This window comes from Takifugu flavidus, chromosome 22 (assembly GCF_003711565.1).
Source record: "Takifugu flavidus isolate HTHZ2018 chromosome 22, ASM371156v2, whole genome shotgun sequence".
NCBI lineage: Eukaryota > Metazoa > Chordata > Actinopteri > Tetraodontiformes > Tetraodontidae > Takifugu > Takifugu flavidus.
In genome coordinates this window covers 9,909,737-9,936,105 of record NC_079541.1, presented here as the reverse complement: position 1 = coordinate 9,936,105, position 26,369 = coordinate 9,909,737, and the positions used below count along the sequence as shown (strand labels likewise).

Below are 26,369 nucleotides of genomic sequence, written 5' to 3'. Positions count from 1 at the left end.
ATAAGTATATTCAAAGTAACAATATTGCATTACTGTCTCATCTGCTTCAGCCACTGTTCCTTGGTGAGAGCCTCAGTGTTTGGACAGTATATTTTTCCTTTGTACTGAAGAGGGTGGCTGATGGTCCACTGGAGGCAACTGCAGGATCAATTCGCCGTAACCTAGGTTTTGCCTGTCCAGTTGTATTTGCTGGCATATGGTATGTGTGCAGCTGGTAAGCTGGTGGCTGGTGTTGGTACTGTGGCAGAGAGATGGGATTTGTTTTTGCAAAGGGCAATGGGTCAGCTGCCACTGGCCATGCGACTGGCAGTTGCACACCTTGCAAAAGAACAGACACCTCCTGACCCTTCAACCATTGGTTATACCACTGCATGAGGGTGGTCTGGTTCACTACAAGTTGAAGGGTTGTCTGCTGCATTAGTGTCCCATTGCACAGAACCAGCTGCCGGATCTTTTTGTAGTCCTGTAAAATTAGAGACCATCGAGATACGCTGTGTTGTCCTCTTTTTTGGGGGCTCGTGTGAATGTTGCACAGCCTCACGAAGATGGTCTCAATCAGGCGACAGCAGTTTGGCCACTAAGCTGGTGAACACACCGTTTTGTGCTTTCTACCCCAGGAGTGAACACAGCCTTCTTTTTAGGAGACCTGAAGCGTCCAGTTAGCAACCGGTCCTGATGTCTTGCAGCATACACAATCGTGTCTTTGTTAAATTTGTCAAGACTCTGCCACAAACCCAGAATGGTGCTAACTTGTTGATTGTTCAGGGTCAATCCCGTCTGCTCTCGTAGCTCCACCAAGTATTCAGCCAGTTCATCTACACGGTCCATTCCAGGAATGCTGCGGTTGTCTCCAGCCTGGAAAATAAAAACTGATATTTAGCTTCTGTGGCATCACAATTTCCTTGTCACTACTTAAATTCTTGCAGACAGACAGATGTCAGGGACCCGACGAGAACCCAAATGTGACACCGGAGTTCGACGGAACACAGCTTTATTATCAGGAATAGACAGCAGACAGGATTCACTGGGGAGCAGGCAGGATAGAATAGTTGGGGAAGGTGGAAGGTGATCTATAGATCGACTGAGAATTTATTTATTTATCACTTACATCCTGTTGTGAAGAGGACATGGAAGAAGGAAGCTGGGGCTGAAGCAAAACTGTAGATGACTGAAGAGTAGGCACGGCTGGAGGTGGTGGAGGCACTGCTGGAGGTGGAGGAGGCACGGCTGGAGGTTTTTTTGGTAGACATTTTCTGTCATGTTATAACATAACATAACTCAGCTGCAGAGGGCACTTTTCTATCTGTAACAACAAAAAAATCTTACTCTTGTTTCACATAACATAATAGCTGACTAATAAATGTGTAAACACCCTGCTGAATGTAACAGTTAACCGTGTTAAGTTCTTCAGAGGGATTTTTATCCTGCTAATAGTTATAAATCTAGATAGATCATATCCTTTCTGTCTATACCTGAGGGAGAAATGTAGTCTGCTATCTGAAATGATTAATGTAAGTCGTTTTAGGTTGGTCGTTTCACCTGAGTGTAAAGGTCATGCCATTTCTTTTGTCTGTCATAACATAACATAATGTTATAACATAACAAGTAATCAGAAACGACGCACTCCAGGGTACAACTGCCCAAGAAAACAAACAATTTCATCGGCAGAAAAAAAAATACAACCAGCTAAAGCTATGGCAGCAACTGCACAAACTTTATTGCAAAACTCCCGATGATCAAGTTACATTAGCGTTACAAATGCCTGACATGACTTGGACATATTGCATTAAGCATTTACGGTAATATTTTATGTGAAATGAAAAAAAAAACGTAACGAATAACAGACCGCAATTTGCGCACGTACCTTGTCAAAATCCACGGAGATGTCCGGAATAAACAGCGGGCAGACTTTTAAATAATAAATCAACTCTAGGATCGATTGGCTTTTCCAAAGATTGAGACCGCAGTTTAATTTAAGGCGGGACGTCGAAAGATTGAATCGCGTATATGATTGGCTGTTGAAAGATTGAATCGCGCAGATGATTGGCTGTTGAAAGATTGAAAAGCGCATATGATTGGCTGTTGAAAGATTGAAAAGCGCATATGATTGGCTGTCGAAAGATTGGATCGGCGACGCGACTGGCTGTCGAAAGATTGAATGGCGCATATGACTGGCTGGGTTTATACAGCTTTTCGCTCGCCCAGGTAGAGCGCGCTCGTCGGGTAGCGCCCGGATGACACGCAAATTCGTGAAGCGTTCTTCATTTTCTCATTATTTGGTGAAATAATACGACCTACATTAATCCTCTTTTTATCGTTCCATTTTTTTGTCAATCCACCCATGTGTCATTTAGTCATTATATTCCTATTATTGTCACTGGATCTGTCTGACACTGTCATAATGTTGTTGTTTTTTGTCACTGGATCTATGGGCACTATAATACCGTTCCAATTTTTATCACTGGATCCATCTGACACTAAGAACATTCCAATTTTTGCCACTGGATCTATCCGATGCTTAGTCATTACATTCCTATTTTGTCAGTGAATCTATCTGACGCTGTATTAAATGTTTGTGGGTATTTACCCAAAATTTACACGGTTGTTCAAAGGATTCCACCCACTGGAGAAATTGTGAAACTGCAACCACATGCTGTTAAAATGGAAACAGGAAGAGGTTCACATTTCCCATCAGCCCCCTGTGAATCCAAACAAACTGCTAAGAATTGGACCGGGACGGGTGACATTATGTCCCAGTGAGTCAGTACTGATACAGAATATTCAATTTAAGACTCCACTCTATATGTTGGCCTGAATGGAAACTTGAGAGCCACTGTGTTCTTGTCATGGCAGCTCAGTGTTCCTACCATGATCCAGAATGGTGTTGGAGCATCGGCCTACATATACCACGTAGATGTTGCTAGCTGTTGTGTTACTTCGGTAGCACATATACTAAAATTGGAACGATACAGAGAAGATTAGCATGGCCCCTGCGCAAGGATGACACGCAAATTCGTGAAGCGTTCTTCATTTTCTCATTATTTGGTGAAATAATACGACCTACATTAATCCTCTTTTTATCGTTCCATTTTTTTGTCAATCCACCCATGTGTCATTTAGTCATTATATTCCTATTATTGTCACTGGATCTGTCTGACACTGTCATAATGTTGTTGTTTTTTTGTCACTGGATCTATGGGGCACTGTCATCCCGTTCCATTTTTCGACACTTGATCTATGGGCACTATAATACCGTTCCAATTTTCGTCACTGGATCCATCTGACACTAAGAACATTCCAATTTTTGTCACTGGATCTATGTGATGCTTAGTCATAACATTCCAATTTTGTCAGTGAATCTATCTGACGCTGTATTAAATGTTTGTGGGTATTTACCCCAAATTTACACGGTTGCTCAAAGGATTCCACCCACTGGAGAGATTGTGAAACTGCAACCACATGCTGTTAAAATGGAAACAGGAAGAGGTTCACATTTCCCATCAGCCCCCTGTGAATCCAAACAAACTGCTAAGAATTGGACCGGGACGGGTGACATTATGTCCCAGTGAGTCAGTACTGATACAGAATATTCAATTTAAGACTCCACTCTATATGTTGGCTTTAATGGAAACTTGAGAGCCACTGTGTTCTTGTCATGGCGGCTCAGTGTTCCAACCATGACCCAGAATGGTGTTGGAGCATCGGCCTACATATACCACGTAGACGTTGCTAGCTGTTGTGTTACTTCGGTAGCACATATACTAAAATTGGAACGATACAGAGAAGATTAGCATGGCCCCTGCGCAAGGATGACACGCAAATTCGTGAAGCGTTCTTCATTTTCTCATTATTTGGTGAAATAATACGACCTACATTAATCCTCTTTTTATCGTTCCATTTTTTTGTCAATCCACCCAGGTGTCATTTAGTCATTATATTCCTATTATTGTCACTGGATCTGTCTGACACTGTCATAATGTTGTTTTTTGTCACTGGATCTATGGGCACTATAATACCGTTCCAATTTTCGTCACTGGATCCATCTGACACTAAGAACATTCCAATTTTTGTCACTGGATCTATGTGATGCTTAGTCATTACATTCCTATTTTGTCAGTGAATCTATCTGACGCTGTATTAAATGTTTGTGGGTATTTACCCCAAATTTACACGGTTGCTCAAAGGATTCCACCCACTGGAGAGATTGTGAAACTGCAACCACATGCTGTTAAAATGGAAACAGGAAGAGGTTCACATTTCCCATCAGCCCCCTGTGAATCCAAACAAACTGCTAAGAATTGGACCGGGACGGGTGACATTATGTCCCAGTGAGTCAGTACTGATACAGAATATTCAATTTAAGACTCCACTCTATATGTTGGCTTTAATGGAAACTTGAGAGCCACTGTGTTTTTTCATGGCAGCTCAGTGTTCCTACCATGATCCAGAATGGTGTTGGAGCATCGGTCTACATATACCTCGTAGATGTTAGTTGTCGTTGTGTTACTTCGGTAGCACATATACTAAAATTGGAACGATACAGAGAAGATTAGCATGGCCCCTGCGCAAGGATGACACGCAAATTCGTGAAGCGTTCTTCATTTTCTGTATTTAAAATAATACTTCCGACATTAATCGTCTTTTTATCGCTCCAATTTTTTGTCAATCCACCCATGTGTCACTTATATTCCTATTTTTGTCACTGGATCTGTGATGAAACAAGGCCGTAATGTTTTAATTTCTGTCACTAGATCTACCTGACACTAAGTCGTAACGTTTCAATTTTCGTCTCTGGATCAATGTGGCATTGTCATAACGTTCAAATTTTTGACTCTATAACTATCTAAAACTAATTTGCAAAGTTCTAATTTTTGTCCCTGGACCTATCTGAAACTTATTTGCAACGTTCTAATTTTTGTCACTGCTTATAGCAAGTTGCAACGTTTTAAGGCAAAGGCTGTTTCAGGGTGGTTTTGGACACAGCCTTAGTGTCACATAGGTCCAGTGACAAAAAATGGAACATTACAACTTAGTCCCAGATGAACAGCTGACGAAGTTCAAACTAGTGGCAGCAGCTAAAAAGGACGTCTGTCAAAAGAATTTATAGAAAAAAATGTATCTCCTCTCCTCTTTTCACCTCTCCCTTCCTCCCCTCTCCATCAGCAGGAGGGTCCCCCTAAATGAGCCTGGTCCTGCTCAAGGTTTCGTCCTGTGAAAGGGGAGTTTTTCCTGCCACTCTTGCTGGTTGGGCGTCAGGCCCTGGGATTCTGTGGAGCTCCTAGCTCGAGAAAGTCTTTATGTAACTGATTAACTTAAGGCTATCAGAGAGAATGCATTGAGGAAGGAAAGTCCCCTCCATGATTTCATGAACTCATAATTTGTGTAATGTTTATGTGCTTCTGTGTAGTTGGGAATTTGTACGCCGACAAGAGATTTCTGGAATTTCCAGCTGAAATATAGGGAAAAGAGCAGTCTTTCCCTAATGTGTCTGTTGAAGTTATTTTGAGTACAAACTTTGATCAACATCAGGATTCATCATTCCTGCTCAAACGAACCCCAACCCTAACTCATGAAGGGGTTCCAGAAGAATTTGATAATTTCCCACAAATATTATTCATTTTCTCAATATTTATTCCTTGCACTGCTTGGGAATGGGACAGATTAATAATTGGAAGGTACAGTAGAACTTGGTAAAAAAAAAAAAAACAGGTTAGAAAATGTTCCACGATACAAACCAACTAAAATAATCTGATTTTTTTTTTTTAAAAAAAAGCAGAATCTACTTATTTTAATTTTAACATTTATTAATTATCATAGCTGGAAACAAGATGACAGTTTAACCTTGATCCTGTCCGTCTGAAGTCGGAATTCATCTGAGGTCAAGCACATTTTCAAATCTAATGAATAACTTTCAGTTGGAAAAACACTCACACACTTTATTAGAAATACTCCAATGAGGGTATTTACAGTGGATTTATTGATAAAGCCTAGCTGAGATCTCCAGATCTGTGCGGCTCCAAGCACTTGCTCCAGTGAGGTAAATGTCACCATTATCCCATGGAGTTTATCCATCTTGTGGTTTATCTGAAAAGCAGAAAACTGCACATCACCTCAAAAACAAAGGAAACTTCAAAAGGCAAAATAGTTAACTGGATTAAATTTAGGAACTCTAAATATAGGAAGTTTAGGTTTTCCCTTTTTTCCAAACAATCTGGTTATCAGTTTAGCCACGGGTCTCTAGCGGGAAAGTTCCATTTTCACAAAATCAAAAGTATTTAAACCCTGTAAATCAAAAAGACAAAATGCTCTGAAATAAATCAAAATCAGGCCTAAAATCTGGGGGAATCTGACCAGTTAGTGAAGCATCAGGCTGGTTTGAGAGACAATCTTTGGAGTCCTGGAGGCTTCCTTTTACTAACCGTAGCAGCTAGCATTAGCAACACAACCACATACAGTGTGTGGCACTCCTCCCCAGATATAAAAGATCAATAAATATACATTTACAGACCCTACAATAGAAGTAGTAGAACCAGGGCAGCAAATGCATCATGAAATCAGGAAGTCTCTTTTTAGGAGAAGCATTGAAGAGAAACCTGCTGAAGGCTGGTTTCAAATGTTAGCCCTATAGTTAGCCCTGGCACTAAGCTCTTATCTGAGGTGTTCTTACTGACCACTGACTCTTCATTGCCCCTTGGAGGTGGAACTCCTCTGTTGTGAGATGTTGTAGATCTCCTGCAGCTGTTTCTTTTGGTCTTCGCTAAGTGGAGACATCAAAGAGTGGTACCAGGCAGCATCAGCGGTCTGGAGCCCTGGCATATGAGAAGAAGCTGTCTATGAAGGTGCACGAGTGTAGAAAGACAGCCAGCAGAGGGAGGGAAGGAGGGAGGGGACATACGCAGCAGGGTGGAGGTGAAGAAGTGAAATTCATCCTCTCCGTTTTCAAAGTCTAGCGGGGTGCTGTACTCTTCCAGGGGTGTTCCCTCAAAGCCATCATCATCCCAGTAATCATCCTCCTCCTCATCATCTTCACCACTCTGGCCAGGCGTGTTGGGCAGCGGTGGCTGCTGCATGGCAGAATGGTTCTCACTGACCTCATCTTCATCACTGGGTATCTCCTCTGTTAGTGGCACATTGAAAACACACAAATCAAATCTCAATGAGTGTTTAGGATTATATAAGCAGGGTAAACACACACATCCATCCACGCATGTTCAGACGTTTCTCACCATTCTGGTCTTCGTCCTGCTCCCGTGCTTGGGTTAGCGAGTCTGCTTTGTTGCCATGGCGAGGGGCATAAAGGGGTTTGAGGCCCAGAAACAATAGAAGAATGGAAGGAACGATCTGGGAAGCAACAGTATCCAGGACAGCTGGGCGACGGGGCAGTTCCATCAGCACACTTAGACCAATGATACACACTTTCCGATCATGGAGCCTAAAGAACACAAAGACGGAGGGCAGGTGATGAGAGAGCGGGGCTTCAGAGCTCCAAGGCTCACTAGTCTTCATTTGCTGCTGACAAAATCCAGAAGAGACTTTGAAAAGACCCCTTGGACAGTCAGTCTCCTGTCCAGGCTGTTGCTTTGGAATAAACAAACCAATAATTAAAAGGTCAACACGGTGTGTGCTTTTTGGACAAGAGCTTTCCCAAATAACCCTTCTTATCTATTGTGCAGGTAGCTAAAGCAAAAGAGGAGGAGCACGCGTTCCCTCACCCAACAAAGAATTCGGTGTCATTGATCCACTGGTTTATGAAGTGAGCCGTGATGGGCTGAGGGCTGTGCTGAACGTGCATGCTGTCCAGGGTTTCAATGAGCAGGACCGGGTTGTAGTACAGAGCAGCGATAGCCACCTGCAAACACATGGTCCTCAGTTCGCTACACTTCACCCCCCTCATCAGCCGCTCCATGACCAGCTCCACGAACAGAGGCACACACTGCGAGGAAACACAGTTGGTGGACAGCTGAAACACACGTGGAGACAGGTGGATGGGAGAAAACAGCTGGACAAGGTTGTCCTAAACCAGGAGCAGTGTATCACACCCTAAAGCAAGCGCTTTAGCATTCATCCACCACGTCTAATGTTCTTCAGAACCCTGGTGAGCAGCAGGTGGTCCAGACCAGAGTTTAGAGCTCATCACAGCACAGAAACCGCACTGGTGGAAGTTCCGATTGTAATTTCCAGTCTAGAAGCCGTTGCTTTTATTCCCAGGCCTGGAACCCCACCGCTTATTTAGCATTTTTCCCCGCTCGCGATTTTCATGCCACCCAAAAAACAGACCAATGAAACTGCAGGACCATCACAGTGGGCCAATCAAACGCCCTCACACAATGGTACGGTCAGTTGAATGGAGCGCCTCAGACACGGAACGCACACCCTCATAACGGGATATTTAAAGCGAAATGTGAGGGATCTGACTGGAACAGGAGTAAACCGCTCAACGAATACCTGTGAGACATTGGAGAACCCTCTCAACATCTCAAAGACCATGAATGCTTTCTGTGTAAAAGAGGCCGATGGCCCGAACTTGAAAGGGTTCTCGAAGATGGGTCAACACCCAACGCAACAGATGAATCACCCGGTACGGTGAAACCAACAGGCCGTGAGACAGCGAGCTGGGGTAGGATAGAGCGTCCCGCCACGCCGAAAGAACATCAGGTTTGAACCTTTCTTTGTCTTTATCTGTTAATGGTTGCCATCAGTCGTGGTCCAGGCACTGTTTGCCTGGTCGTGTTTGATGAAAAGGTTCAAATTTAAAAGTTTCTTTATACAGTAGCCATGGAGTTCCACAAGGTTCTGTACTTGGACTGGTCCTTTTCCACTTAGACATGCTCCAAGTGTGACTAACCAGCTACTTTTGTGTGCATCAATCAATTCCGATTTCTTCTCAGCAGCTTTATGGCGCCTCTCACAGAGGCGCCATAAAGCGCAGTTCAACATCTCTTCAGTTCAACATCTCTTCAGTTCAACATCTGTTCAATTCCAGAATGACACAATCCTGATTTCAAGGACGGACCAAGGACGGCAGACGTCTGATTATCTAATGTCTCCTGTTATTATGGTAGAGAGGAAGTCTTCCTCCTGTACCTGAACAGGGGGCTGGTTCCACAGCAGGGGGGTGGGGGCCTGACGTAAAGGCTCAGCCTACAACTCTTCTGTTAAAGGTCCTAAAAGCAGCAGTAAATGCCACGGTGGTCTACTGGGGTTGATCTGGTGCTGTCAGCATCTCCAGATATGATGGAGCATCATCAGCATAGCTGCAAACATTTATTCCTGCTGCTCATTAATGTCCCCGAATACATCATTTTGTGAAGCTCCACGATGAGGCTACTGTATGAAGAGCAAACCTCATGAACATGAACAAACTGGAAGCAGCATAGGAACCAGTCCATGATCTGAAGCTCTAAGAAGATCATTAGTGACTTTAAGAAGTGCTGTTTCTGTGCTGTGATGAGCTCTAAAGCCAGACTGAAACATCTCAAAAAGGCTGTTCCTCTGCAGGTGCTCCAGTAACTGAGTCACCACCACCTTCTCAAGAATTTTAGAGATAAAAGGAAGCTCAAATACACGTGGTGGACTTAAATCTTCAACCTAAAGAGGACATCTGGCAGATGTTTATAGACTTATAGCAGTTTAAGGGCTCATTGGGATCCTTAGGTGTTTCTACGCCTGATTAATCTCCTTAATATTAACTCCAACTACTCAGGAAGTCTCCTAAGAGGTGGAGGAATATGTGGCTTCAAAACTCCAAGCCTCTTTAGTTAGAGAAGGCAGTTTTAGATCTATGGAGGGCCCGCTGCATAGCAAGAGGCTAAGCATTTAAGCTAGTAGCCTTCCCTTCTGCAGGAACGCCACTTCCTTTACAATGGTGTGTGAGAGTCCCAATCTGCATATTATACCCACGAGCAAGCCCTCCTCTGATTGGCCGGGCTCGTACCCAGTGGGCCAGTGTGTCAAATACTGCAAAATCCTCATCCTCAATCCCCTAACATTGTCATTTTGAGCGTGGAACAGCAAACAAGTGAAAGGGTCGTAAAGCTTTCCACCTGCTCTGAAGCGTGTTTAGACAGCTTTCCCTTCTTTCGTAGTGTCAACAGACAATTTCTCCAAAACACACTGCAGAGCGAGACACAAGATGAAGACCAATTTAAACCTCATTTGGGTCTCACAACTGTCCTTTTGGCTTTTCCTCCACCTTCACACACACTCATCCCCATGGTGGCTTATTGATTGCTAACATGGGAGGATTTAAGGTCGAGGTCCAGGCTCAGGCCCACCTCAGCCAATGGTTCCCAGCTGTGACCACCAAGCTTGAAGTTTAGTGTGAAAACTGACACATTTCCATCAAGGGAATGTTTTGCGACCTGATTTGTTTTTAATCCCCCAGAAAAACTGTTCAATTGAAGGTTTCCTTGATGCCGTCTGCATCAATCCACACACTTTGCTTCCTGCTGCTTTTCCCCGCAAAGCTAACAATCGTGAGTGAAATCCAGATGTTAATCGATCTTCCCTTGACTTCGCGGGCCAACGGCTATAGCAAATGTTGATTGATACGCTCAAATAATGCGTCCCAATGCTGACCTGGTCGATGCCCCTGCCTCTACACTGCAGGATAATAACCTCCAACAGCTTGGCAGCGTGACACTCCGCATCTTCCCCAGCATCTATAGTCAGCACCTGAAAAAGATCGGCAGTCATGACGGTTGCACGCCACGGCAACACCGCAGAGGCGGAGCAGTGCACCGACGCGTGGCTGGACCTTTTTGCACATGCTGTAGATCACTTCCAAATGTTTGGAGTTTGACAGGAGTGTTTCGGTATCGACGGTCACGTAGTTGTGTAAGAGAGGCATCATATCTGCAAAATAAAGACAAGGCTTTTATTACGCACACACACATGCACGATCCCGTCTGAAGGCAGAGCGGGGGAAATCCATGAGGACACACTCTGGAAGACCAGGTTGGGATTTTCTTTACATTTAGATACAGATATTTAAAGGCACCCTGACTATGAAGACATTTAAGCCTTATCTAATTGATTTTAGGACAATTTACGCATGAGCATTAAGAGTGTCCCAGTTTAGGATCATTTAGGGGTCTTCCTACAGTCGGAGCCACCATGACACCAAATGGCGCATTCACTTCTGGCTGACTTCCTTTGCATCGCGCCAAGAGATCACGCTACAGCCTCGGGAGTCATTTCCAATTTCCAAAGGTCGTGACGTCAGTCTGCAGTTTCCCTGGTTGATAGAGGACAGAGAGGGAGCGTGCACGTGGACACCCTCCAAGTTGTTGGATTTGGATGAATATTGAGGCAACTAGACCTACACAGTAGCCGACTGCCCATTTCTGCCCCCTCCCAGCGAGACGAGCGTGTGTGCAGGCTCATCTCCAGTTTCTGATCAAACTACATCTACAGTCTGGGCTCCTCCCTCGTTTCCCCACCGACCGCACCAAAAGGAGCGGCTGAAAGGAAACATGCCGCTGCGCAGCGACATGCCGGAGCAGCCACAGCAGCATCAAAGCAACGTCGTCAGCCAGGAGCCACTAAAGCAGAACAAAACACAGGGACTCCATCGATCACCAGTAAAGTCCTACAAATAATCTTACAAAAGTGATCTCACGAGGCTTAAATGTCTTCATAGTAATCTTCATTTTACACATTTACACATTTCGGTGTATGCTATAGTTACCGTATTTTCCGGACTATAAGTCGCACTTTTTTTCATAGTTTGTCAGGGGGTGCGACTTGTACTCCGGAGCGACTTATATAAATACATTACGGAATTTCACATGTTTGTTATTTTCACACTGACAACCACCAGAGGGCGCTCTAGGTGTGTGTACCTGAGGAACGAGTTCCTTTAGCGACGCAGAAGAAGAAGCGGTGCTTCGTCTATGGAGTTAGACTTGATTGTTTGGTAAACTTGCTCGGATGTTCTTTATGCTATAGTTATCTGAATAACTGTTAATATGTTACGTTAACAATGCAGACACATACTCGGTTCGTTGTGGGTCATGTAGCTGAATTTGTTACGTTAGCATACCGTAACACTATTGCTAATCCATGCTAATGGCTTGCTAATTGCCTTTCAAGATGAAATGTATGTTCTTGGTCTCGGATTTTATCAAATACATTTTCCCCCAAAATGCGACTTATTGTCCAGTGTGACTTATATATCTATTTTTCTTCTTTATTATGCATTTTTTGGCTAGTGCGACTTAAATTCCGGAGCGACATATAGTCCAGAAAATACGGTAAATAGTCAATTACAACTAAAGAAAAGGCTTTTTAAAGCGTTCTGTAAAGGGGGGGGGGTGTCAAGTGTTGCTCCACATACAGTAGCTTCACTCAGCTCTGGACAGAACGTTAGCTTCATTAGATAAATAGATACCTGTGAAATAGTCAAAACAGTCATGCTGGAAGACCTCGTATAAGACCCCAAGAAGCTGCCACATCGAGGAGGAGATGGTCTGACACGTGAGGCCAAATGCCAGGGACAGGATCTCTTCATAGAACTCTGCAAAGGACAATAAACACACAAAAGCACCTCGTCTTGAGAACCATGGTGGAGCGCACGGTCGTACTAGCCTCCACCATGGTTTGTGTGGGCTGTGCTGAAGTCCCACTGAGCACCACGAGCACCCTTGTCTCGTGTGCACCGTTGGGAGTGTAGGGGAAGTCATTTGCTGCCGATACACACACCTGCCATACCTATGATTGGCTTCTGCAGGACAAGGCCAATCACCTGCAAACAAATTCCTTCCAGCTGCTGCGTGATCTGGAAAGAAGAGGAAAGCAGGTGAACAGGCTTAGATACAGCCACCTAGTCCCACCGGTCTGGGCATGTCTGGAGGAATTGCTGAGACAAAGACCTCCTTGTGGTCCTCCATAACGGTAAGGATGGTGTCAATGGTGCTGAGGACACCCAGAGCCATGACAGTCTTGTCCTCATTGTCCACATACTCATCACTTTGAAGAACCCTGATGAATATTTCAGCCTGCCAAACACAAACACACCGACCGTCATTTCAGAAACCAACGACGACGTTGAGGATTCAAACAAGTTAACCGTTTCATGAAAGAACTTGCTTGGATCTCTGGAATTCAGAACCGCACCCTACCAGATTCTGCGTCATGTTCACAGCGATAGCAGCCACCTCCTGATTGTACTCGCAGATCATTTTCTGGATGACATTGGTAAGGTCGTCGTTCTCCGTCTCCTTCACCACGTGCAGAAGCTCCAGCATGACCGGGCGCACGTACGGCCTCATGTAGCTCTTGGCTACACACACAAACACAATGAAACTCTTTCTTTCCAAACCCCTTTGCTCAGAAATCTGTCAAAGTTTAGAACTATTTCTGCTGGAGCATTCGTCAACAACACTGAAAGCCAGAGAACATCTGAGCAGTTCTTTGGAAATGAAACCATTAGCAAACGTTGACGGCCTTCTGTGGAAGCCACATTACACCCCATCACTCTTCTGCTTCTTTGCTGGTTTGTGCGTGTTTTTCTTTCCAATGCTGATTCAGGAGATCAAACAGCGGACACTCGTGCTCGTATCAGAACCTGACTAAAACATAAGGACAACCAGAACAGGACAGTTCAAATAGCTGGCTGCTAAGCCAACAGGAAGGCCGATGAGCCCAGACAGCCGGATCAACTATGTCTCCGTTTGGATGATTCTTTTTGTACAAACCCTGTTCCTGATTGCTGATCAGGGTCTGCAGAGCGATGGCGGCTTCTACCTTGACGGGCATCTCTTGGTTTTCGATTAGGTTGTGTTTGAGCAGCTCCACGGCATTCCGGAGCACTAGCTCATTGTGGAACTGCAGCAGGCTAAAACAGTGCAACACCCAGCATGACTGAGAAAGACAAAGCAGGAGCAGTAAGATTGAGACGTCCCCATTGTCTTCAGCTCCAAACACGTACAATTAGAGAAGATGGTGAACGCACCCTGGCTCGCAGGTAACCCAGGGGCGAGTTGAGCAGAGGGAAGACGTAGTTCTGCAGCATCAGCTCCATCTCTTCCCTGTACAGCCGTTTCTGTGGAAACACGGATCAACGAGTGTCCAACACTGACGGATGGCACCAAAGGTACCGAAATGGCTACCTTCATTAAAACCTCTGCAAGCGTTCCAATGCAGTGCAGGGCTCCGTCTTTCCTGTGAGGGTCAGCACAGGGGTCAACCAGCACCTGGTGGCAAAAGTCCATCATCTGAGGAAGAACCTGAGGAGGACGGACACGTGAGCATTATGCAGCAGAAAAAAAAGTCAGATTAATTGTTTTCACATTCAATTATGAAGCATTTGCAAACTGTAGCTCAAAAAGACCAACGTGCTTCTATACTGATTTAAAATGTCAACACTATTGCAACAATGCTGGCAGTGAGAAGTGTGGACAGAGTTTATTAGAGTTGACTTGCTTTCCTGCATATACGGTATTGGCCCGAATATAAGACGGTGTTTTTTGCATTGAAATAAGACTGAAAAAGTGGGGGTCGTCTTACATTCGCGGTCTAGACGTTATACCCATTCACAACGCTAGATGGCGCCAGATATCTTTAAAACGAATGCTGAAATTAACTCCCCAGGCCAAAGCGAACCCCTGTCACGAAGAAGAAAAATAAAAATAGCGGTAGCACGAAGAAGAAAAATAAAAAAATAGCGGTAAGAAAGAAAAGAGAAGAAAATAAGAGAAGAGATAACAGAAAATAGAGAAACGTAGCAACAATCTGGAGAAAAGTGGGTCGAAGATATAATCATTTGTTTCAGATGTACTGCAATTATTTTCTGTATAAAAATTAAATTTGGTGTTCAAAAAGTCTTTTTTCAAACTTGAGTCTTGAAAAAGAGGGGGTCTTCTTATAATCAGGGTCGTCTTATATTCGGGCCAATACGGTATAAGCCCCGCTGACGAAGCTCTAGCTAACTCAACCTCCTCAGGATGGAAAAGGCTACCACGCATTCATCCTTACCTCCTTCCTCTTGCGGGCAGCTTTATGCAGGAGGCCCTGGGCTGCAGAGGCAGGCGAGGTGTGGTCATCATACAGGTCTGTAATAAGGACATTCCAAGAAACAGCAGAATTCACAAGACCTCATCTCAATAGAAGTACAACCAAGTGTCAAAGTGGTGGCTTCTAATGTGGAGCATCTGACAATCCTTGGCATCTGTGTCATCATTTGATCTAAATTTAAACCGTAGTAGTTGTCAAAGCTGCAGTTTCAGTGTCCGTAAACGTGTGATTGGTTCCTTCTGATGATCATGTGCCTCGACGTCACTGAGTCAGTCTCATGTGTGGGTGAAGAGGAAAATGCTGAATCATCGTAAGGTGATGTGAGGAGGGCCTCATAGCGAGGCAGTTTGACCCTCTGTCTCTTTTCAATGCCATGGTTCACATCTGGTCTGGCAGACTGAACTATGAGTGAGCTTTGGTGAGTCCCCCCTCTGCTCTGCAGTCCTACAGAATCCCAGAGGGCTCAATTTTAGGGCCCATGCTTTTCGCATTGTATCGACAGCCCTTAGCTTAGCTCTTAGCACTGACAGCAGTCAGATTCATGTGCTGCTAAAGAAGAAAGATTCTTTTTCTAAGGAAAAGCATGAATAAAAAAACTATATAAAGACGCACACGCATCATTAATCATCTGCTCTGCCATCTCTGAAGGGCAAATGGTTCCTTGTGGCCTGCTCCTGAACCAGGCGATCAACCGACTCATTCCCCTCAGAGGTGAGTCTGATGAGGGCGTCGTCCGTAACCATAAGGATCCTGAACGACTGATGAGAGGGATGGAGCTGTTGGTGGACAGAGTGAAGAGAGGTGGAAAAAGAACGCAACCTTGAGGGGTTGCTGATGCTTCGGCTTCTAGATATGCGTTTTCCCAGCTTTACCATCTGTCAGACGGGAAGTCTGTGATCCACCTGCAGGTGGAGTCGGCCGCATTAAGCCGGGAGAGCCTGTCCTGTTGTCGCTCTGGGGTTTCTCTGAAGTCCATAAACCAGATCCTAGCATAGGCCGCTGCTGTGTCTAAGTGCTTAGCATGACAGCTAACCGGCCACGACGCCCTTGATCCTGCCTGGACGTCCTGCTCTCGGTTCCTCAATGCCCGATATGCTTCACCCTGTCTTATCTCAACTCTTCTGGCCAGGTCTCTGATGTTCCATCTGTGTAGAAGGATGGGCCCCTGAGTGCTACCTCTGGCTAGCAGCTAAAAATAGAAGTGCGCTAACACTCCAGGCAAAACTACAACACTCCAGTTTGTACATGGGTCAGGAAAGAACTCGAATACTGACATCGGCTCCGGTGACCAGAGTCCCCTTAGCCAATTTGCAGGTAAATAGGAGGGTAGGAGATTCAGTTCACCCTTTATCTGCTTCAAGGGAAGGGAAGGGATTTTCCCCTGATCAATGGTATTGGCAAATCCAGGGAGCTCTACAAAAGCTTTAGACAAATTCTGACAAATTCAAGATCACAGCATCTGCGTGCAAGCCAATGGGACAATCAAATATGCCTGATAGCAGCAATCTGAAGACAAGAATTCAGAGAGCTAGCCAGAGGCTTTAAAAGGAGTGCAAAGTGCACACAATGATTCCACTGTTATTCTACCACTACCGCAGAGAAACTTCCTGCAATAAGGCATTTCTATCTATCATCATGAGGGTTACAGGTCCCAGGTGTGGCCCTAACAACTCCCCCGATGGGTGCCACAACAGGTGTTTTCAATCAGCCCTTTTATTCTGCATTAGCTAAATAGTTTCAACTCCCCCAAACCAGTCAGAAGTGAAGAAGCCGTTCTGATGAGACCGCTTTCTTTCTACAGTCCGGTTGACTCTTTACGGATTAATATGACCTGGCTGAAAGAGAACCTATATGGTCATATATCAACAAAATGTAGCGTTTGCTAGCTAACCACAAATTGAACAGTGGTGAGCTGTAATAACTTAGCTGTAATAACGCAGGTCCATTGGCGTTTTGGGCGCCAGGTTCTACTTGGACTTGGAAGTGAGGTAAGAAGTGCGTACTAGTCCTCCAGTGAAGCACAGTAGTGGTAGCAGCAGGAACTGATAGAGGAGTCAGGTTCGAGGGAATGCTAAATGCAGCAAGGCAAAGAGACAGCCTGAGAACCAGCTCCAGAGCCTTCTGAACTGCAGGCTGGGGCAAAGATGGGTCCTTCAACAGGATGACCCAAAGCCCAGCCAGTGGCCAGACCTGAATCTGAATTAACATCTCTAGAGAGATCTGAAAATGGCTCCTAACGGAGTTTGAGAGGGTGTGTAAAGAAGAGGAGATACTGCCCAAAAGTAGGTGTGCCAAGTTTGTAGTATCATACTCAAAAACACTTGAGGACTTATTTGCTACCAAAATATTAATCAGAGAAAGCATCAGCTGTGGAGCAGTGCTAATATGCAGCACTGCGATAAAGAAAAAGGCATGCAGTTCAATACACAGGAAAGGACAATGACATTGGCTAATTAGGAGCTTTTTTAATGTTCAAACGGATCGTATCAGTCTAAGGATAAAAGTTCAGAAAGTACTTACTGAATTTCATGCGAATGTACTCATATGGATCCTCCTGCCAGAGTTTCTCATCCTCATCTTTGTAACACATAAGAGGGAAAATGACTTCCTGACAGATGGCCTGGGAGAGATAACAGTCTTCTTTTAGTTATACACATGGAAAAATTACAATTTCTTAACAAAACTTGTCAATAGAGACTAAATAACTGTTATTGCAGTCATAAGTGCTGGATTGTAGGTGCCTCTATACTTTGGTCTTTCTTCCTTGGTTGTTCTATTGTTCCGTCTGTGGTAGTTTTGTCATTTCGTTCTCAGTTTTGACCAATGTTCCCTCTAATTTTTCATGTGTCTGAGCAGACACACAAGCTCCCTGAGCACTGAGGACCACTGTGAGCAACATCAGATGGGTACGCTGTGGCCACACACCAGTATCACGCTTGTTCAAAACCTTGGATCATAGCAAGTTACATGGCTAATTAAAAAGAACCGCATTTCTTTTTTACTTTGGCTTGATGAGTGGATGTGGCTCTGCCCGTTCGTTTTGCCATGATAAGGGATTAGCATTTGCGTCTCTTAACTCCGCTGCACTGTTGTTAGCTAGCTAACCTGCACGGCGAGTAAAGGCAGGGCACATACGCAAACGCTGTCAATGCTGACTGGCTGCATAGCGTAAGTGAACTGTATCGGATTATTGGCTAGACACCTGTTGCTCATTGAGTTACAAGGCGAAATGGTACAGAAAACAATATTACTAGTCTAATTAACTAGATTATATCAGATCTAAAATTAGATATTAATTAATACGTTTCTGTTGAATTTTATTCTGTGCGCTGCATAGATTTTCTTGTGCGCCGAGTATGTGCAAGCAGTGTGCGATTGCGCAAGCGCGCAGTTTAGAGGGAACATTGGTTTTGACTGTCTACCTTTGATTTCCTTTGTCTTTGTTCTGCCTAAAAATATCCCTATAGGGGGTGGGGCTGTCAAAGCACTTAGAGTGGCCACAGAGAGCCGTTAATAACGCCACAGCGACCACACCTCTTCAAAAATAGGTCCAAAATTGACCACTCTAGCCAGAATGTCCAACATTCCCCTTGATTTACAACGCTGGGTTAAAATGATCCATATGTGTACCAGTGGCAATGCCACTGTCACTGTTTATTCCCAAACTCTTCAAAATATCCCAGTTTTCACCAGAACTAACACGTGCACAACCTCTGCTGAGTCATTGCGTGGTCCAAAAATGCGATTGATGGGAAGAACTCTAAAACACGCTTCCGTTACAATAGGGTCCTCACCTGCAGGTCCTCGTCACTCGCTCGGACCCTAATGATAATTTGTTGCTTTATTTATGGAGGTGGAAGTTCCCGATGCAGTCCTGCGCTACTAGAAGCTACATAGCCTTAGCTACACACTTGTTTCCATATGATTCCATAGAATTAGAGGGACTCCTACTGGCATGTGTGGCTTCATCTGTTTCCAGGTGAGTGAATGGGACAGGCCCTGGTTCAGGTAGCTGATGCACTGCTGCAGGATTCGAGGAGTCACATACTGCTTCTGCCGATGCTGGTCCATCACCTTGAGCAACACCTGGACAGAAACCAGTCCACGAGGTGGCAAAAGTCAACCCAGCAGTAGCTGATTCCGGAAGAAAACACATCTTCTGGAATCCAAAGCAGTTACCTGTAGTATTCCCACTGCATAAGTCTTCAGGAAAAAGTTTGCAAAGTCAAAGTACTCCTTTGACACATGACCAGGGCTTCCATACCTGTGAATCGAACCAGAAATGAGTGTTTATCTGATGAGTTTTGCTCTACTAATGAAGGAGCAGAAAGGTCACCTTTCAAACAGCCTGGTAATGATACGCAACGCCCACTTCTTGCACTTCCACCACGCCAGCTCAGGGCGGTCATCCTCATCAACTTCCAACGTCTCCTGACAAACACACAAACAAAAGACCGTGCCCAAACCATCGCACAAACGCAGCGGAAACTGTCCCCCGTGCTTCTTACCGACGGCACCGCTCGATCCATGACGTCTCTGAAAATTTCCATCCACTGAGTCATCACGGTGTTGTCAATCAGCTGGAAAGGCAGCGAGTACTGCAGCAAAGCACCATGGTCCGTTAGTGCTCTCATCAACATCAACATGACAACCACACAAAGGAACGGGGGCCTTTCCAGCCCGGAGTGTTCCATATCTACCTGAATAAGAGCGTGGAAGATCTTGAGGATTTGTTTCTGGATGAGAACAGAGAAGATGCTGGAGTCAGCCAGCACTTGACTAATGAGCTGCTGAATCCTCGGCAGGAAGATGTGCATGGCTGCCAGCAGTGGTTCTCTTTCATCCGCCTTCCTGTACCTTCGGTGCACGGGGCAAAACGATCAAAAAGCATCTTTAAAGCTGCAACACAGTCATGAGTTCACTGGCTTTAAAAGACAAAGGTGCATTAATCACACAGGAAGTACAAGTTTCCAACAAGAGCCCATTTTTAGAGGCTAACGCCACTGAACAAGTGAGTGAAAGTTCTGCTTCCAGTGGCGCTTTATTCTTGCCATCCCACCACAAATGGAAAATACGTGAACAAAACGATATGTATGCTCAAGTTTATTGGCTACTGTACATATTGTTGAGAGAGAGGAATTTCATTTGGTGAGTTATATATGGAATGTATGTAACAAGCATCTATAAATAACTAGAGATAATGCCTATCGGTTCTAATTACCGTATTTTCCGAACTATAAGTCGCACTTTTTTTCATAGTTTGTCAGGGGGTGCGACTTGTACTCCGGAGCGACTTAAATAAATACATTACGGAATTTCATATGTTCGTTATGTTCACACTGACAACCACAAGAGGGCGCTCTAGGCGTGTGTACCTGAGGAACGAGTTCCTTTAGCGACGCAGAAGAAGAAGCGGTGCTTCGTCTATGGAGTTAGACTTGATTGTTTGGTAAACTTGCTCGGATGTTCTTTATGCTATAGTTATCTGAATAACTGTTAATATGTTACGTTAACAAAGCAGACACGTACTCAGTTCGTTGTGGGTCATGTAGCTGAATTTGTTACGTTAGCATACCGTACCACTATTGCTAATGGATTGCTAATTGCCTTTCAAGATGAAATGTATGTTCTTGGTCTCGGATTTTATCAAATAAATTCTCCCCCAAAATGCGACTTATTGTCCAGTGCGACTTATATATCTATTTTTTTTGTTTATTATGCATTTTTTGGCTAGTGCAACTTAAATTCCGGAGCGACATATAGTCCAGAAAATACGGTACTGCTCGGATTTTCCAGCCTATGCAGAATGTAGCTTGCCCGCTGCCCTGACTCACAAAAATGGAATTCCTGGTGGGACTTTGCAATAAATGATGTTATTGGTTAGCAGCTCTGACGGAAAACCTGCCGAATGTGTAATGAGGTAGAGCGGAGAAAGATGAAATGTTGACTCACTCGTAGGTTTTGACGAGCTGGTAGAGAACCAGCAGAGTGCCGTACCAGCTGCCACTGTTCTGAGACTGCAGGTACATGCCAATTTTGTCCACAATCGCAGTCCAGCGTCCAGGGAAATCGTGTTTAATGATGGCTCGTAAGCACATAGTCAGCTGGACGCTACAAACAAAGTCTTGAAATAGTTATCATTGCGTAACATTGTGCATTACCAGATGCAGGTGGATGACCTGCAGAACATCAGAGGCGTTCCCAAGAAGTTGAACAGTTAACACTAGAACCACTATTTTCACCTGTCCTGCCTGTTAAAATGCAGGTGACTTTGTTCAAATAAGAAAAACAGTTGCCAACTGTGCTTTACTCATTCATTTAGCAGGATACTTGGTTAATTCTTTATTCAGTCGCTGCTGGTGGGGCAAACGGAGACTTGGGGTGGTCTGGTAGACCCAATTTTGATTCTTAAATTAGATCTGGCCATGAAAACGACCTTGGTCCAAACTACACGTCCCAAGAGCCACGACCCACAGAAGGTCAGTTGGTGGCTTCCACATCAGGCTGGACCTGGTTGGAATCAACGCCTGCATTCTTTACCAGAGCAGCACCAAAGAAAATAGGACCACTTGGTTCTGCATTTGGGTGAGGAATTGCCCAGGCAACCAACAAAGGCAGAGCATCCTCGGGGGACGGGTCTGCAGCGTGTCATGAAGCGGCTGCAGTGGTGCTAGCTCAGCCTGTTGGGGGCTGGGCTGAGAAACCCCAGGGCAGACAAAACAAAGGTGTTCTGACAGTAGGCAGAGGTGCCTGAACACATTCAGAGCACTACCAAGGTACCCTTGAGCAAGATACCGAACCCATAAATGCTCATGTTGTTGCCCTGCGATGAGCTGGCGACTCCTCCTCCTTCACCCATATGTGACCCCAAAAGGGGAAAAGCAGCCAATAAAATGAGATGAGAACCTATTTTCTGAGAAGGACATGCTTGGGTAAAGGAGGACCTCTGGTCACCCTAGACACCCCCAACATCAGGATTCATTGGGTCCCCAGCAGGTGAAAAGCTGAGGCAACATGGCAGCTAAACCAGGTCAGATTAACAGCTGGTTAACAGCAAAAAGAGGAGCTGTGACCCCTAAAATACACCAGCTACAGCTAGAGTGCAGAAAATCAAAGATGGGCTATTTTCCCAATAAAAAAAAAAACAGTGTTTAGGACAGATTATTTTGTAATATTGCGCAAATGTACACAAATTCCTTTACTCGGGGCGGCATCTTTGGTGTCTTTTGCTGGATGGTGGAGGACGGCGCAGACCTGCAGTCTCAAGCATTCCTGACCCTGGATCTCTTTCTCCTTTGCAAATATATCTGAGCTCGTGTTCAACTGTCTCCAATTCCATTGCATCCATCCATCCTGATGGGCTTATATTTAGTCTATTTTAACATGCTATTTCACAAAATGATACCCAAAAACTCCAGCGACAGGTTTAATTTCCAATTATGACGTCTTCAAGGGTGCAAGGTAGAAAAATGGTGGTTCTACGTGGGACTGCATTGCTAAAGGCACTAGCATTAAAGCTGAGATCTCTTTGTCCAGGGACAGTCTTCCTACCGTATCGACTCCGGGCAGCGGATGATGCCCTCCACTATGTGGTCTCTGATTTGCTGCCGATCGTTCTCGTGGATGTTGAAGGGAAAAATCACTTCTCCAAGAGAGGGTTCCCTATCCTGCCAGTACTGGCTCACCATGTTCTTCAAGTAGATGGCCGCTACACACAAAATGAGTCAGGCACACGGAAATGGGCAAAAGTTGGAGTCAGTTCTTATTTATCTGGTGATTCATTTCTTGCGCGTTCAGAAATACTTGAGCGCCCAAGTCTAAATTCATGAGAGATCCCAGAAATCTGTGAGATACTGAAGATCAACTGAGCAGTCTTACCAGCCTGTCGAACAGGAAACTCCACCTGTTCTGACATGATGATCTGAAGCAGGGTCGGGGCGAAGTTGATGATTTTGTAGGACTGAAGGACACAAAATAGAGCCACATTCTTGAAAACAATCTAATTACATTCACCTCATATACTGTGGGAGAGAATAAGGGTTTCATACACTGTTGATTTAGCAGGCTTTGCCACTTACAATGGAGAGGTGTGTCATTTTCATGATAGGAGAACTTCAGCTGTGACCCCAAGCTCACGGTGTGATTCAAAGTGTTTCCAAAGGCATTTTCCCCCTCCCTCACTGGTGTTGAGTGGCGGTTGTGAATGGGTGTTGCAAGCGTGGTGTAGTAAGAGCATTCAGGAGATGGTGACTTACCAGCTGACAGCTATCAACCCTGCCTCCCCAAAGACATCTTGGACTATGGACCGTCATTGCTAGCCATAGAAATTCTTGTGTTTGGTCTAGGAAAAAAGTCCTGGCCCGATTTGTTTGAGTCTTGCATCATTTAATGGAAGCCGAAACTCTGGTTTTCATCTGTCTGTTCAAACTCGTTCCAACCTTGTTTGATTGAAATATCATGCTGGGAATTTGTTTTGGGTGCTAATGAACACCATTTTTACATTGAATTACTTCATTTTAAAGCGGTGCAGAAAAGCACCCCCTAAGTGGGATGTGTCGATCTCATTCTTCACCACTGAGATGCTGTTCTGTGGACTGTGCTCATCCGTCTTCCTGTTATTCCAATTTATAACAAAAATATCTATTTTGGTCTTATCTGACCACAAGTCCTTTCCCCTTTCCTCCTCTGGATCATTCACACGGTCATTTGCAATCCTCCAACAGGTGTGCACGTGTGCTGGCATCAGCAAGTTGCATACTGCAGGCTTTTAAAGGGTTCAAACAGGTCTGATCAATAGAAATAACAAGTAGAGGGTTAGGGTTAACAGGTCTGTGCGAGCCATATGATTATGCAATAAAATGAAAATGAATTACTTAAAGCCATACAATGTGACTTTCTGGATTTTTTTTTTTAATGAGCTCATGGTTGAAGAGAACCTACCATTAAATTATGGATGTTTTCATTCTTTGTAAGTGGGAAAACTTGCAAAATTGGCAGCGTATCAAACATGTGGTTTCCCCCAGTGTACGTATTAAAAATATCGAGATCCCATCACTGAAAAAGCATCTCCATCATAGCTGTGCAAACACAAGATTGGAATACACTGACAGCCTACTTAGCTATATCTTAATTAAACAACTGGAGTGGAGAACTAACGAGTTATACAGTTAGTTTTACAGTGCAGTCTGAGTTCCTGGTAATTACAGGGGGCAGGAACTTTACAGGAACCCTTCTCTTGGCTTGGCCCTCTCCATGGTCATGTCTCCACTGTGGGGTAGGACCATGCAATTGTTGTGCAACAGTTTCAACCATGACGACGCCCAGGCAACAACGAGGAAGAAGGTCGGGGAACTGGAAAGGAGCTGGAGCGGTGTAGTGTGCATACACATGAGTCTACATACACATGAGTGCGCTGATAAGTATTAAATGACACATGTTGTGTTGTGTTGTGATACTTGCTGGGTTTCTCTTTTGTGTGTCCGTGTAGCCTAACCCCTAACCCAAACACCTAACCCCTAACCCTAAACCCCACGGACATTATCAGGGAGAGCAAAGGCACCGCCTGCTAGACCAATGCTGACTCCATTGAGCCCTATGAAAGCTCCTGAAAATGGCCTTTCAGGGTAGGTTCCTGCAGTCGAGACACGCAACAATGCCCTCGCCCTCCCAAAATACCCACCAAAATCCTGCAGTGGAAATGCGCCTTGTCATTTCATTGCCTTTTTTTTTCCAGATGCATGAACACATCAGAGGATTGAGTAGAAATATAAGTGTGTTGATCGGTGTTGTCATGATCAGGGAACTACTATCTGTACACCATTATGATGTTTCCATGCTCACTTGAATATGCTGATAAATCCAGAAATAGGATATTTAAAGTTGTGGAAGTGGACCCACTGATGCCACATTCTGTTGCAAAAATGGAAAAAGACCACAGGTAAACAGGTAATTAGCAAGGCCACCCCTGTCAAGAGAGGCTTTGGCAGGTGGTGGCCACAGACCAGTTTGACTCTTCTCATCCTTTCTACGTGAAGGGTTTTTCCAGAGCCCTCACTGGTAGCATGAGGTGGCATCTGCAGGCAGCAGGAGTTGCTGCTCTTCTAGCATGGCCCTTCCACACACGCTGGGACCAGTCAGCTTCCCACTTCCACAGTGGTCAAAGAGTTAGGGGACGTCCACCGGGGACTGTGAAAGGGGCTCTCCAAATGCCAAAACCCCTGGGATCCAGGTTTTGAATGGGATCCCACAGGACAAAATACACTAAATAATTAGAGGCAAGCTAAGTAAAATTGGCTTTTGCTAAAGTTAGATAAGTCCGCATTTTGTTGTTCCGAGTATTTCTGAATTTGATGACGAGGATGGTAAATAATATTGTTAGGCCATTCTCGCTTCCACAAAGTGGCAAATAGCAATAAAAACAGACTTTCGCAACTTAAAGCTGAGGTTTGTGTTCAGCTTTTAAGTAGAATACAAAGACTCACCCACCTGATTGAGTTCATTCTCCGCCGCTATCCTCATATTGGGGTCTATAGTTCCTTTGAGAGCCTGTATTATTCGGTTGGGATCCATGTATGTTCACTTCCACGGTTCTTTCTGCTCCTGTTTTTTTATTAAATCACATAAATGTGTCCCCAGCCGGCGCTTGTTTTAGATTTAGCCAAACGATAGGAACACTTCACTTTGGCTGAGACCCACACTTGCACCTTCCACTTAGCATTTTAAAACGCTCATCACGAGCAGCATTCATTGCCGATGCGTTTTACGTAATGCTGAAACAGTTCTTGTGATGGGAATTTGTATTATTTCAAAATGCGCCGACTTGAGAACGGTCCCGTTTCCCTGGCAGTCATCACAGCTCAACGTCAAGCCAAGTCGATTTACGTTTGTAATCTTCTTCGTTCCGGCCACGTCAGCATGAGGCCTCTCTACCGCCACCTGCAGTCCCGGCCCCACCCTTGCAACAAAAATATTTATTCCGAGTGCATCTATTTTAAGTTCAGTAGTTATTGGTTACAGATGCATTTGAAAAATGGGCTAAATACAAGGGAAAAACCAAATACAGATCACATTTATGAGAATGACTGGATTAACCTTTTCAGAGAAAGAACAGATGGCAAAAACTAATATAGCAATGACCCTTAATCACATGTATAGACATGTCTAATCAAAGATGAATGCCATGACAACTTTGAAAAGCAATTGATTGACATGCCCATGTTATCTGGCAGATGACTGCAGAGGATTTCTCATTTTAAACCTGCAGTTGAGTGTTTTAGTTCCTCCTAATGCTTCCAAACCACTAAAATTAGACTTAGTTTATTTCTGAAGTATCAAAGGCATATTAAGTGACCAAA

General features: G+C 44.6%; 1 protein-coding gene and 3 non-coding genes across 6 annotated transcripts; 3 read left to right on the top strand and 1 right to left on the bottom strand.

Moving 5' to 3' along the window:
- Positions 1 to 2,929: 2,929 nt before the first annotated feature.
- LOC130519582 (U6 spliceosomal RNA) lies at positions 2,930 to 3,035 on the top strand. The gene has a single exon (XR_008948368.1). It is a non-coding gene; the product is annotated as a U6 spliceosomal RNA (small nuclear RNA).
- Positions 3,036 to 3,738: 703 nt separating this feature from the next.
- LOC130519581 (U6 spliceosomal RNA) lies at positions 3,739 to 3,844 on the top strand. Its single transcript, XR_008948367.1, has one exon. It is a non-coding gene; the product is annotated as a U6 spliceosomal RNA (small nuclear RNA).
- Positions 3,845 to 4,500: 656 nt separating this feature from the next.
- Positions 4,501 to 4,606, top strand: LOC130519580 (U6 spliceosomal RNA). Its single transcript, XR_008948366.1, has one exon. It is a non-coding gene; the product is annotated as a U6 spliceosomal RNA (small nuclear RNA).
- Positions 4,607 to 5,915: 1,309 nt separating this feature from the next.
- On the bottom strand, positions 5,916 to 25,899 carry ipo8 (importin 8). 3 transcript variants are annotated; one of them, XM_057022115.1, is made up of 25 exons: positions 25,501 to 25,899; positions 22,894 to 22,975; positions 22,567 to 22,723; positions 20,968 to 21,126; positions 19,716 to 19,872; positions 19,524 to 19,613; positions 19,352 to 19,446; positions 19,195 to 19,279; positions 18,967 to 19,101; positions 17,536 to 17,635; positions 14,977 to 15,053; positions 14,112 to 14,228; positions 13,955 to 14,044; positions 13,698 to 13,863; positions 13,122 to 13,282; positions 12,873 to 12,998; positions 12,703 to 12,778; positions 12,392 to 12,517; positions 10,757 to 10,854; positions 10,579 to 10,674; positions 7,713 to 7,933; positions 7,227 to 7,432; positions 6,896 to 7,117; positions 6,672 to 6,809; positions 5,916 to 6,084 (listed from the first exon to the last, which is right to left on the bottom strand). In XM_057022115.1, the coding sequence occupies exons 1-24, from the start codon at positions 25,582 to 25,584 to the stop codon at positions 6,682 to 6,684; spliced, it is 3,054 nt and encodes a 1,017-aa protein (XP_056878095.1). In that variant the 5' UTR covers positions 25,585 to 25,899; the 3' UTR covers positions 5,916 to 6,084; positions 6,672 to 6,681. The 3 variants fall into 3 exon arrangements, with proteins under 3 accessions (XP_056878095.1, XP_056878096.1, XP_056878097.1); XM_057022116.1 differs by having other exon boundaries at positions 12,712 to 12,778; XM_057022117.1 differs by lacking the exons at positions 20,968 to 21,126; positions 22,567 to 22,723; positions 22,894 to 22,975; positions 25,501 to 25,899 and having other exon boundaries at positions 19,716 to 19,891.
- Positions 25,900 to 26,369: the final 470 nt, after the last annotated feature.